The sequence below is a fragment of the Sitodiplosis mosellana genome, unplaced genomic scaffold (assembly GCF_009176505.1).
Source record: "Sitodiplosis mosellana isolate CC-2019 unplaced genomic scaffold, AAFC_SMos_1.0 Smas_scaffold_6181, whole genome shotgun sequence".
Lineage (NCBI taxonomy): Eukaryota > Metazoa > Arthropoda > Insecta > Diptera > Cecidomyiidae > Sitodiplosis > Sitodiplosis mosellana.
In genome coordinates this window covers 1,222,100-1,235,711 of record NW_022601422.1, presented here as the reverse complement: position 1 = coordinate 1,235,711, position 13,612 = coordinate 1,222,100, and the positions used below count along the sequence as shown (strand labels likewise).

The window sequence follows — 13,612 nt, the reverse complement described above, 5'->3', positions numbered from 1 at the left end:
CAGTGATAGATTAACTTTCAACAGTCTAACATAATTTCATCCTTTGGTATACACAAACATTTGTGTTTATTATAAAATTGACTCCGTATAGAAGCAAAAACTTATAGAACACTCAAGAATGAGATACAAAAGGTACATGTTATGCTCTTTTTGCTGATTTTTTGTTGTTGATAAAATTCGATTTTTCCAATGAATTCAATCAACTATTCATGACAAAAATGCTCTTTAGAATAAATTGTAATGACGTTTTTTTGAAAACCTTGTTACTCACTCACACATTCCGATCGCATATGCATCACATACGATGAACAGCAGCATCAGCAGTGGCTAAAAACAACAACATTCAATAAAAACAAAAAGATCGCGACGAGAATATTGTATACAAAGCAAATCTTCCAATATATAAACAAACCATTTGATGCAGAACGCTTTCTTCTTTAAATTGAAAACATACACTATTTATTTCATTTGTATCAGAATCATCGTATAGTTACGATAGCTGCTTCAAGCTTAGCCACATAAACATCCAATGAGTTAGTACTGAGTTTGCGAATAAAACAAAACATTATTTTTTCTGTTTACAAACATTTTTTTCTTCTCACTTGAAATTGGTCACTTTGTCAACATTATTCTGAAGCTGAATCGTGTAATTTGCTTCCAATCATTCCATTGTTTCTGTTGCCTAATTTTATTTTATTTTTTCTGGATTGCACTGGTATACTTCTGCTACTTCTTGTTCGTCAAAAAGCGATATTCTGATTATATGAAACCTTACCGTAGCTGCCGCTAATCTAAAATTGATTGATCATGGATTTTACTGTAGCATTTTTTATTCATTATCTACGGTGTACTACGTTGTGAAATGATTTGAAAAGGCTGTGAAAATTACATTACCAGATTTATTAATTCCAATTTAAAAACCAAAATAATTAATCGAAATGATTTAGTCTCGTGTGGTCTACGTACTTAAGAATCATGTCGAATGCGGCAAAGAACATTACATTTTTTCAAAAATAATTTTATTCAGGCCATCGAATACAGTCACCACTTCACTTAAATGTCTATATGTCCAATCACTCAAGCACTTGTTGCATAAAGAATCACGTTTTGATGAAATAAAGTAAAACAAAATACAACAAAAGAAATTATTTCAGAATCATTATTATACTGATCAAATTATTTGCTTTCATTGTCAAAGGTCTACAAATCGAGAGTAACGATGATTGCAGTAACGTTAGTTTTATTATTGTGTGTGTGTTTTTATTGGCATTGGTGCAACACTTGAAAGTGCTGTACAATTCAAAACGAAAAGTGTCAATAGTTGAACGGATAAAGAAAGAAGTTGTCGTTAAGAAATATCCACAAGAGCCTGGTCCACCATATATTTGCCAATCCTTGGTAATATGATCGACATGGGTAAATATCCGCTACCAACAATCGCATTGTTATATTCTCGATGACGTTGGGAACAAAGCGGTGTGTCGTTGCTAGTGATCTGAATTTAATGCTGGAAAATTTTGAATAAATATGGGAATTCAATCCATGCCCGACCAGATTTTATTCGTTTCCATCAGCTATTTGATCGTGATGACTGTAAGTTAGATCACGTCTCGCTCCTTTCGTTTCAGTTCTAAGTAAAATGAATCGAATGCACGTAAAATCACTTGTATCGATTCATTTACTAATTCTTATTTGGAAAATAATTCGAAAATTCATATAGAGAGGAAAACAATGCGGAAATGGTATAGCGTCATATCATAATCAAATAAATACCTTGGATGCAATTAAAGGGACTCTCGATTGTTGAAATAAGTTTTCATTTGAACTGATTGTTTTCCGCTTTTTTGAGTTTTCTTCCTTCTCTTTCCTTTTTCTACATTTTGCTTGTGCTCCCTTCCCTATCTTATCCTTTATTTATCATTATTTCGTTTTTTTTCTTGCTCTATGTACTTAGCATTGGTGTTGCGTGATTGGTATGCACAAAAAGCGTCGATATTTTTCTCGTAAATACTGTACACCTATGGATAATACGCAAGCATATAATCGCATGGGTTAAATCGGTTGCAACGAAATGAGGGAGCTATTGCAACGGATTTCAGTGAGGCATAACGCCTGGTACGGACTATGATCTGTTCAGTCAATCGAGCTTCAATATATTCACGGAGTACATGTGCTCCGTAAATTTTGACTATGATGATGCAGGCTTTCGGAAAACCGCTCGTGCTTATGATGATATCATATACGAAATCAATGGAGGATATATCATTGATTTTGTTCCATGGCATACCGAGAACATGACGTATTTGAAACGTCTAACTCCATCTACGGAATTTTCCAGCAGTTGTGTTCTATTGAGTTGCGGTTTCAACTATTTTTGGGCGAAATTATCTCAAAAGTATGCTAAAATGAGTTATTTGTCATGCGAACGCTCAAACGACTACTGTTAATGTACGCACTGATTCAGTAGACATGCAATGGTTACTAGATGACAAATTTACAATACACTCGAGTGCGTGTATTTGCGCGTACATTTCCGGTAGCCGTGTGAGCGTTCGCATAACAAATAACTCATTTTTGTATATTTTCGAGATAATTTCGCCCAAAAATAGTTGAAATCGTTATATGTCTACTCGATTCACAACTACTGGAAAAATCCGTAGATGGAGTTAGACGCCCGTACCAAATATAATGTATTGAAACTCCATATACATGCTCGGAGTATGTTCCATGGTTGCGACCATTTTACGAAAAGCACTTGGAAAAATCCATTCGAGGTCAAAAGATATTCGCCAATTCATTTTGAAACTTTTCATCGAACACAGCAATAAAACTCAACATCAACTGAATGAACCGGATAAAGACTTCATCGATTATCTGACAAGAACTGTGGCGAACGAGCCGGAAGCCACCTAATCCACCGTTCTACATATTTATGCAGAACTATTTTATCACTTGAAGATCAAACTTTGTGTGGATTTGAGTGGGGAGTAACACAGAGGTTACTCGTCGCGTAGGCTATTGACCTTTTGCAAGAAGGATTCAACTTTTACTTGATTGTAATTTATCCAATTGTAATTAGCGGGTGTCGCATGCTTATTGCGAAGATACGGAGAGTATGCGACAATGTTAGATCAGCGTAAACGGTTCGCACAATTGCTCACGATGACGCACATTGCTACGTATAGTTTCAGAACGATGGTTCATTGTTTATTAAGAATCTTTCTTTCCTCTTTCATCTACATTTCCATTCGTCGCAGTGGAAAATTTGAGCATTACCATTTCCTAGAAAGCAATATTTATGTGAGAGAAATGAAAATACGTCGACATTCCGGCAACGGTCAACCATATTTGATTTATTGAATGTTTTCAACAAATTATAGATAACAGTTTACATAAATACAAAAATGTAGTTTCTCGCTTACAAACTATATTATGCCATCCTAATGATATCTTTAAATGAACCAACTATTTATGCTTTAGTAACGACATTTTCATTTTACATATTTTGTTTGACACTTCGTCAAGTAATGTCGAATCTACGTCTGGAAGCCATTATCAGCCAATGAAATGATGCGTAGTTTGATTTCGGTGAGTTCAGCGGTTGTGAAAACTGGGTAAATCGTTTCGCACTTCATGAATTGCAGTGGTGTCATCGCACCAAATCGAATCAATTCGAAACATTCGCCGAGTTCCGTACGCCAATCCATCATTTTGTTATGTTCCACATTGTTTCGTTCCAATGACGTTTTCGCCCAGTGCATGCACGCTTCAAACAGTGCGAATTCATCTCGGTTCTCGATGTTGGACAACAAAATGTGCTTCAATACATTGTGGCTGCAGTGTAAAAAACCATTGGTTGTCAAAACACGACGAAAGTTCTTTTCGATCACCATCAAACATGAGCGGTACATCTGCATGTCGTTGCAAACGGTCGCTAATTCAAACGCATAGCACACATTTTCGGTGGTGAGCTTGTCTTTCAAGAACTGTTCACACTGGGTCATACAATTGTGTGCATTGTACTGTTTGGCCAAATAAATCAGATCGGAAACGTTGCGATCCGTGACGGCAATCTTGTGCTGGTAGAAAGAGCTCAGAAATACTGAGAACACCTCGGCTGATACGTCACATATTTCGATGTTGCTTTCCTTTTCCAAATCGATGAAAAACCGGCGATAGAACACTGAACTATCCACCGCCAGCAGGCATTTGTGAGCGGGAAGCAATTGTGATTCGTTTCGAATGTTGTCAGCCACAAAGTGAATATCGGCAGTTGTCTCGTTAAGCCACAGTTTTTGCAAATTAAGACACAAAGTGTCTGTTGTCGTCGTCGTCGTTGTTGGCGCCATTGTTGGTGGCGATGCACCAAATAACACTTTATTTGGCAAACATCGGTAGGAATTCATGGTTCTTTTTTTTTTCACATTGATATCTGTGTAGAATATACCTTTTTTCTGTTTTTTTTTATTTGTTATTTAACGATAATTCTTTCTCTTTTTTGTGTTACGGTTTTGATGCTTGATTTATTTGGTGGTGATAGATTCGAAAGTATTTGTCTAATGAACGCATTGAGTTCGGAGCTATAAACAAATGACATTCGTATCGTGTACATCGTCTATCTTCTTTTCGCGCATTGAATAAATCTAACGGATTTCAATGGAGCAGCAACACAATCCTTAGCTGTGTTAAAGGGCAAGACATTCGGTTCGGTTTCAAGTGATGTGAGCTGTCAATGTGTGTGTTGGTGAAACCAATGCTGATTCCGTATTGAAAAGTGTTACACTAACCATCGAAAGTGTAAAAGAATAGAAACGAACTAGAATCCAAACTCCAACGAAAAATTGAGAAAAAAAAACCATTCTCCGGCGAAGAAGAGAACATTTCTTTAAAAATGAAAGGAAAAAAAAAATACTTCATTCAATATTCGATATGGAGCTTTAACAAACCAAATATGAATTTTCAAATCCCAGTCCAGGTCTAATATGAATAAAGCTTAATTTGTGCATTGAATATGACTGTCTCTTAACTATCGTTTACATTAGCAAACACATTGATGGCGCCACTTGCGAATGGCTCAACGCAATGTATGACTTTTTTCGGCAAATCTGTCAAAGTGTGCTGCATGTATATTCGCTGAAACCCGAAACGGAGTAAATATTCCGCACTTGCTATTCGTTTTGGAAATAAATTAAAGTTGAAGCAAACAAAACCAGCTCACAAAAATGGACGCGGAATGCAAGGCGATCGAAAAGAAGATGCAATCGGAGGTGGACCAGTTCAAAGCCATTCAAAAAGGTGAGTGTGACTCATAAAAATTAGTCACTGAATCTCTGCCCAAAATTTGCCGCATGTTTTCAATGGTCAAATAATACTCTGGATTTGCTTGACTTCGATGTGTGTGTGTGTGTGGGCGAAATAAAAAAGAAACTGAACATTTCGTTCTGTTTAACGCAAATCGAAATTGAATGAATGCAATTTTCCCACTGATTGACGCATATTTTGTTGATGTTTAGATTTTAGCAAACTGGTGCAGCAACGCGAATTGCTTGACGGTCAACTCAATGAAAACAAAAGCGTTCTGGAGGAATTGAATCTGCTTAAAGATGATAATCAGGTATGATTTCAAATGCACAGCATAGTCAATGGTAGTTTGTATTTGATGACATTGTTTCTTGATTACATGCATTTATTTTATGAATTTTAGGTGTACAAATTGTACGGTCCAGTGTTGGTGAAACAAGATCTCGATGAAAGTCGTCAGAATGTGGGCAAACGTATGGATTACATTAAGAAAGAATTAAAGCGATGCAATGATCAAATCGAAGAACTCGAAAAGAAACAGGATAAACATCGTGAAAATATTCAAAAATTACAACAAAAACTGCAACAACAATATCAAGCGGTTATGGCAGCTGCCGGCATGAAGTAAACACACATCTTCGAACAAACAATCCGGAACTGTATAATATTCGAATAATGATCATCATTTAATCGATTCAATTCACCAATGGCATTAATTTCGTGTGCGAAAACATATTAAAATGTGTTTATTTTTCAAAAAAATAAAATTTCTAACATTCTATCATTCCTGTCTTTTCTTCAATTGGAATTTTGTTTATTGTGGTTCTGTTCTTGTGAAAAACATCACATAAATTGAATTGTTCGAAAGTAATTGTACCCAAACCTCGTAATTGTACCAAAAAAAAGTGTCTCATTCATTTTCGCAATTTAAAGTTTGCCTCGTGATGGCGCTGATAAGCATTGTTCGCTACAACACACACACACACACACACACACACACACACACACACACACACATGACATTCACTATTTACGTTTGACGTTTCGCCTCTTTATCATGGTAAATTTACTCTAATCCCTTGTTGTTGTTGAGTCGTTTGTAACGTGTCTGTTGCATTTGCAGATTTTACAATTGGTTCATTGTCCAAATCTGAAAATAATGAACATTTCAAATCATCAAAATTCGCCCCAATATCAAGAGTGAGTGGAAAAACATCCGTAGATGTCAATTGAACTGCACTCGTAGCATAAACGAAATCGAATTGATGAGCAAATATTTTGGAATTTTCCGATCTTGTTTTTGGTCTTGATCTTGATTTTGGTCATTAGCAAACGAGTTAGTTATACAGCCGATAATAAAACGTTGCTCATCTATCGACAAGCGTCAAATTTCGGAGGCGATAAGCCAACAAGATTGTGTTCGTGAAAAGCGATTTTGACATTTCCATTCACATAAACAGTGATAATAAAATAAACCGTAAACCTTTTCACCAGTGTAAACAAATGCGATGGTCCGATAAGTAAATATAAAAAATAATTTGGCAGCGTTAGTTTTTGCCTATTGGCAAACAGAATCTACTTTGTGCGTTTATGTACACAAATCGAACGGCATGATTACAATGTGATTAAAAGTGTATGCGTGTGTATGTATTTGTACACGACGTGAGACAGAGAGCAGCTGGAGCACAAAGGTTTGTTGCCGATAGTGTGTGATCGAAATGGAGGTCAATCCATTGAGTATAATTTTGGTGAAATCGGACAGTAAAGGCGATCGCTTACTGTTCCGATATCCATATCGTGTCGAATCGAATGAAACGAGTTACCAGAATAAACGAAGAAATCCATACTCAATACCCGCACAAGAAGATATTTTACAAAGTCCACCGCCACAAACATCGAACATTCATCAAGGTAAGCGGATCATCATCTCATATTCAACGAACATATTAAATGAATTATCGAATTTTTTTCTCCAGTTTAGCTTTTGTTTCAAAGCAGTTGCAATGAATAAACAATATTTTTTTGTTCTGTTTCACAATACACAGGGCAACTGTCCGGCTTCACAGATGAAGTACTTTCAACATTGTTTGCTGTTAAAGCCGAATTATGTAATCAAAAATTCGAGCTCAAAGTGAACGATGTTCGTTTTGTGGCCCATCCGACGCTGATGCAATCGAAAATTGGCAAAGAAGAACCGAGCGGCTCATCGATTTTGATAAACATTGTTTTTGCTCTGTATGCACAAGCCAGCTATTCCATTGTTAAGTGCTACTATGAACTCAGCAAGCGACTGGGAAATGCTTTGGTGTATGAGGAGAATCGCGTCGGCTATCTTACTGATGAAATGAAGCTCATCCTTAAGACACACGATGAAGTAGCCGAGAACATTGAAGAAGGGCGTTCATTGCGTGGCATCACAGCGTTTGATCAGATTTTGGAACGATCTTCTTTGGCTTTGTGTCTTAAAACGGTATTCATTTTTCTGTGTACAAAAAGAATGTTACATTTAATTTGAAAAGAGAAAAAAGTGAAATCCAATTTTAATTCATGCATCCATTCGTTTCAGATTTACCAAGATTTATGCTCGACGGGCCTGCTAAACATAACCATAAATCAGTTCATAACGTTGAGTTTTTGTTTACCTCAAAAAGCGCATCAATTCCACAAGAAGGGAGTGGTGGTTGAACCGGAGGCAATCGATCGTTGCCTCAAATCGCTCAAACCATATCACGGCATGCTATTGTTAGTCGACTACACTGAATTGCTGGATTGTGTACCACCATCGGGTGCGGTCATGCTAACCAAACTATTAAACGCTTATAATCCTTTTAAAACGTTGCAAAACATTGCGACCGATGCAGATTTTGCCATCAAACATGTGTACGAATTGGTGGGTCATTTGGTGTATTGGGCCAAAGCAACGATTATCTATCCATTATGCGAAACAAATGTCTATGTTATCGCACCGGATGCGCCTTTGCATAATCATTCACCATTGGCCGAAAAATTTTATGCCAAATTTTCCATGAACTTATTCGAAGTCATCAGTGAATTTTCGTTGCCAACTTCCATAGGCCATTTAACCACTCCGTTACAATATCCAACCAAACAGGGTACACTCGTACAAATGGTGCTATGGATGCTTCAACATCATTTACTAATGCAATTGCATACATACGTTCAATTTATGCCAACCGATCATGGAGAATGCATCAAGGCAGTGGAACCAGTGGCCAGCACAAATTCCGTGAATGATAGTGCAAATGTCATTACACAAAACAATCCATCTAATATGGAAGATTCAATGGAAACACTCGACGAATCGTCCGAACTATCGAATGGTGCCGAAAATGGTCAAGTATTTGGACCAATGAGCATCGAATCGAGTCAACCAATGCCCGTACCAAAAAATTCCTGCTGTCGATCGATAAGCGAAGATCATTATTCAGAAATTGGGGCCGATTCAAATATATCCGATCACATGGGTGTTCCGGCTGGTTCAAGCAACAAATCCAACTACAGTATCAGTCAGTCGGATACAATGAGTACGGAAAATTGTGAAAGTCTTGCATCGATGGAGGATGATGATAAAATCAAGGAGCTACTGATGGCGTTCCAAGAGCCGGGGCGAAGCGCCGTAAGAGACCTTCCAGCCGCATCGAATGTGGAGGATCTTACACTTATGGTGAAATTATATCAAGCCGGTTAGTGGAAAACCAGTTTCTTTTCATACTAAAATCGTATTTTTTTAATAGCATGATTAGTTATTTAATCGATGATAGTGCTAATTGGCATAAATACTTAGGAATTGGGATATAATTGATACAAAATTGAATCCGCTGTAATTTTCAACAGAAAAATCGATTTTAACCATTAGCAAATTTCACAATTTTCTAACGAAACAATGAATGATAAATGATTAACTGAACAAAAAATGTGATCATTTCAGGTTATTTCAAGGGTGAGCACCATCTCGAAGAGATAATGTATTTTGAAAATCTCAGACGCTCACAATTGCTGCAGCTTTTAGATAAATTTCGTGATGTTTTAATTATCTACGAGACAGAAGATCCGGCTATCGCAACACTTTACACACAAACCTAGCATCGACATTGATTGACGCATCAAACCGACTAATATCAATTAGAAGTCGCTGTGAAGTGAGTGAGAAAAACACAAGCCGCTTGGTCAATCGTCACGACAATTTAAATATACCGCTAGATTGTTCCAAAGCAAGTTCAGGTGGGTCATTCAGAGAGAATATAAACAACTACAAAATCAACTCGTTGTTATTTGTTTCAAATATAGAATTGTATTGTTTTTTTTTATATAATATATTTTAAATTTCAAAGAAATTACATATGTTAGAATGAATAAAATATTTGACTAATATTTTTTAGAAAAAAAAAACGAGATTCATTTGGCCTTTTCCCTCTTGATTGTAGAGTTTGTTTGTTTTTTCTTATATGGAAATGATTCATAGTTGGAATTTTTCATTGTTGAGTTGAATGTTGATTGCTTAGAATTTTCAGCGTTTCCTAATGCGATTTTCGATGATACATTTTAGTTTGATTGATGAAAATGTTCGATGGATGCTAGAAACTATGAGCGTTCAACGATGGTAGCCTGAAGGAAAGAGAAAATTTGTTCAAACATTAGAAAAGATTTCAACAGAAAATGTCGCATTGTAGTCATTTTGGGGAATTTTTCAGGGGAAGACTGTATGTGATGCTTGATCCACATTCAACAATAGCAAATTAATAGAAAAGAGCAAAAACTGATCAGATACTTACGTCTAGGCGGCGAAGGGCTGTGAACACGTCGATGGTTTGATCGATTGCGTGCACTGGCATAGCGGTTCACTTCATCTTTGTAGCGATCAGAGGAGCCAGATGATCGTGGTCGACTGGTGATTGAATAATCCACACGAACATAACGGTTATCGATGCGCAGATTGGTCGATGATTCAACAGCTCGAGTGGCACTTTTCATCGATTCAAAGTAAACGAAACAGTAGCCACGCGATCGACGAGTCTGTAACAAAAATGAACATTATGAAATTGAACAATTTTAACAATATTCTATAGAATAATAAACTTTCTAATAAACCAATGGACAGTTGAAAAAAAAAAGAAAAAAAAAAAGACGGGAATTAAATGTGTTATACTGTCGAGCGACTCCTTTACGAAACGTTCCATTCACTTTTCGACCGTTTCGCCTAAATAATCGCACATTTTTCTCTACCAAAGTCAACGTGAGAACGCATCACAATTTGTCTTCCATGTGAACGTTTAATTTTATGATAGATGCTGAACTTTGGAATAAACAACAACAAATCCACTGCGGATGCGAAAAGCAATAAACTCACAACAACTATGTGCACTGTGCAACAGATCGGATATACGTTCGAGATGTGTATGTTAACGGAACTTACTTTGTTGTCATAGATGAGCGTGGTGTTTTCAATGTAACCATACTTTGAGAACATGCGTCGGATGTCCGTTTCAGTTGTACGTTCGCTCAAACCGAAAATACCAATGCAGCGGCTCTCTTGCGGTCGTGCCTATTGATTAGAGTTGAATTGAGTTGAAATTGATATCGATTTGGATTTTTGTTTGGTTTTGCACTTTGATTCATTTGACTTTGGATTGATTTTGCATTGAATTCGTTTGGAGATATTGTGAAATCAGTTTGCTTTGCTTTTGCCATCATTTACTATTCAAATGAAGATGCACTAATTGAATGCTGATTTTTCTCCAAATTTTGGCGTGCTTTGATTTTTCTTTTTTTTATTGGGTGTGTAAAAAATTGATTTCGATATTTGATTGATCTGATTGCTTACACGTGAGTTTGAGTTCCGGTTTGGGTCATCATAGGGATCAATGGGTCGGTCGCGAGAACGATGATAGTCATGATGCAACAACATTGGTGATCGATATCGTCTTCGTGGAGATCTGGTGGTGCAAATAGGTTTGATGAAAAACAAAGTTTAATTCCGTTAAACAACACACAATGTAAATCGTTTCGTTCGAATCGAGAGATCAAAAATTCGGTTTACCGGCTGCGATTTCGTCTTGAGACTGGCGGTGGCAGTGGTGGTGTACGCGGTCGCATTTTGTGCATTTGTCGTTCGGAATGATTCAAATCGCAGTAATCCATTGTCGGCAAATTTCTGGGGAAAAAAAACGAGAACGAGAGAGAGAAAGAGAACAAAAAACGATTCACGTTAAAAAAAAAAACAGATGAAAAAAACTCAAAAACTTTATTTAAAAAAAAACTACCGATATTTTTCAATGTATGTGCACTCATAGAGACCGTTTGCGATTGGCGCAATCGGCTCGTCACGAAAACGTTGCATTTGCATTGACGTTAAAGTTATGAATTGACAAAAAGTGAGCGAATAGCGTATGATCTAGTTGACGGCCAAAAGGTGAATGTTTAGTTAGTGCAACAATTTATCGATATTGTGCGTCAGCCTAACGGTTGCCAAATACGACTCCGACGAAATGGCGAAAACATGAGCAATAAATGACCACATGAAACTATCAATGACACTCACGATGGAGTAGTTCCCATGTTGTCTACACACAATTGAATTTGGATTTATCCAACACTATTTCCAATACACAATATGTATTTCCATTCACATTCCTCTACAGCTACTTGTGATATTTTTCTAATATACTTACATTTCAGTGAAAAGTCGAGATTTTTGTTTTGATCGTCAGAAAATGGAATTGTAATCGAATTTGGTGTGTGTTTTATTGCTTCTTCTGTCGGTTGACCGCATGTACGAAACACAAGTCGATCGATGAGCTCTAGTCCAAAGCACTGTGTGTGTGTTACGATACGTTACGATATAATCGTGGTGCTGTGTGTCGCCGGCTAAAATCCTACTTACACAATCAATGTTGTTCTCTCTTTCATATTGTTTACAGTTAGATGCATTTGAATACGAAAAACTGAAAAACATCACGAATTCGTGAGTCGGCAACTCTTCTGGTGCTGCCGTTTATGCTGTGTATATGTGTGCGCTTCGATTCAACTGACCATATTACACTGCTGCTGCTGAGCTTCATTTCACACTTCAATGTGTTGACAGAAATCATATTGCAGAAATAATAGCGAGCGAGAGAGAGAGAGAGAGAGAGAGAGAGCAAAAGAAGGCGGGAAGAAGAAGAAAAAGAAACAGCATCGAATAAAACACAGTAGCAATGGCATGCCACAAACGAATGACCCAAAGCAGAGAAAAATGAAAAAAAAACTGTGATCAGCGTTTGATAGAAATCATTTCAGTAAACATACCGTAAATGCAAGCGTCTCCAAACATATACGCTTCATTTTACAACTAACCACATGCACCACAGCACATTGTTGAGTGTTTTTCAGTTCGCGTGAATTCTCGAAGTGCTCGCACTAACAATAACATCATCTTGCTTGGATATTGTAACTCTTATGCATGCAAAACACTTTTGTTTCTTAGAACCAATCAACTTAGTGAATCGTACACCACGTGAATCATGTGTAGGTAGTTTTGACATTTCTGACACTCTGTTGTGTCAACCAAATAGAAGCTCAGCCGTATTGTATGTGTCTGTATGTATTGGAATATAAACATGTCTATGTGTAGAACTAAACACTGGCTACTGCATCAATAAACAAGAAAACTCATGCAAACAACTCTGTCAAGTTCGCATTTTATTTTTCGTTTACTTCTGAGTACTCTGCAGAATTGTTTATGTCTTTGTTGGTGTCTTACTGTTTGATAGATGAATTTAAATTAGAGGGCTACTAATCTGCTCTTTTTTCTAGATACTGTTTGAGTGTTGAAACAAATTATGGTGAATTTGAATTTTATGCTCATATTTTTTATTTAACTTAAAACAGGTGCATTAACGACAAATAGGTGCATAATATCTCAAAGCGCCAATCAAATTTTTATTATCAAATGTTGTTTAAAAATTAAATTAATTTTTCGTATAATATTTTCTGAGTCTTGATTAGAATTAAATTGATTTTAGATTCTATGCTCATATTATTTATATAATTTAAACCAAAGGCAGTATATTTCAAAAAAGAAATTAAATCAAGATCTTGTAATTCATTTTGCAAATAAATATATTACTTCAAAGTTACTTTGATGAAATACATTTCATGTAGTGCGCCAAAAAATAGTTTGTTGTGAAACAACAAAATAGATTAAGTAACTAACAACTCAAGAACGCAGAGCGGAGCGAAGCTCTGCGGTCTTTTTTTTTCTCGATGCAAAATCAAAACAATCAACCAAATATTTTTTAACAAAAAAAAATTA

The 13,612-nt window shown here is 36.4% G+C and overlaps 4 protein-coding genes across 7 annotated transcripts; 2 read left to right on the top strand and 2 right to left on the bottom strand.

Annotated features, from left to right (window-relative positions):
* Positions 1-3,536: 3,536 nt before the first annotated feature.
* On the bottom strand, positions 3,537-4,406 carry LOC129576225 (BTB/POZ domain-containing protein 6-like). The gene has a single exon (XM_055460934.1). The coding sequence runs from the start codon at positions 4,404-4,406 to the stop codon at positions 3,537-3,539; it is 870 nt and encodes a 289-aa protein (XP_055316909.1).
* A 683-nt stretch (positions 4,407-5,089) lies between these two features.
* Positions 5,090-6,082, top strand: LOC129576403 (probable prefoldin subunit 6). Its single transcript, XM_055461514.1, has 3 exons — positions 5,090-5,295; positions 5,514-5,614; positions 5,705-6,082. The coding sequence occupies exons 1-3, from the start codon at positions 5,223-5,225 to the stop codon at positions 5,927-5,929; spliced, it is 399 nt and encodes a 132-aa protein (XP_055317489.1). The 5' UTR covers positions 5,090-5,222; the 3' UTR covers positions 5,930-6,082.
* Positions 6,083-6,313: 231 nt separating this feature from the next.
* Positions 6,314-9,604, top strand: LOC129576393 (GATOR complex protein NPRL3). The gene is made up of 4 exons (XM_055461494.1): positions 6,314-7,212; positions 7,347-7,771; positions 7,868-9,005; positions 9,251-9,604. The coding sequence occupies exons 1-4, from the start codon at positions 7,020-7,022 to the stop codon at positions 9,403-9,405; spliced, it is 1,911 nt and encodes a 636-aa protein (XP_055317469.1). The 5' UTR covers positions 6,314-7,019; the 3' UTR covers positions 9,406-9,604.
* On the bottom strand, positions 9,594-12,879 carry LOC129576402 (transformer-2 protein homolog alpha-like). 4 transcript variants are annotated; one of them, XM_055461512.1, is made up of 7 exons: positions 12,607-12,879; positions 11,991-12,386; positions 11,360-11,473; positions 11,144-11,255; positions 10,736-10,864; positions 10,095-10,335; positions 9,594-9,927 (listed from the first exon to the last, which is right to left on the bottom strand). In XM_055461512.1, the coding sequence occupies exons 3-7, from the start codon at positions 11,458-11,460 to the stop codon at positions 9,914-9,916; spliced, it is 597 nt and encodes a 198-aa protein (XP_055317487.1). In that variant the 5' UTR covers positions 11,461-11,473; positions 11,991-12,386; positions 12,607-12,879; the 3' UTR covers positions 9,594-9,913. The 4 variants fall into 4 exon arrangements, with proteins under 4 accessions (XP_055317487.1, XP_055317486.1, XP_055317485.1 ...); XM_055461511.1 differs by having other exon boundaries at positions 11,991-12,879; XM_055461510.1 differs by lacking the exons at positions 11,991-12,386; positions 12,607-12,879 and adding an exon at positions 11,583-11,960.
* Between the last annotated feature and the right edge of the window lie 733 nt (positions 12,880-13,612).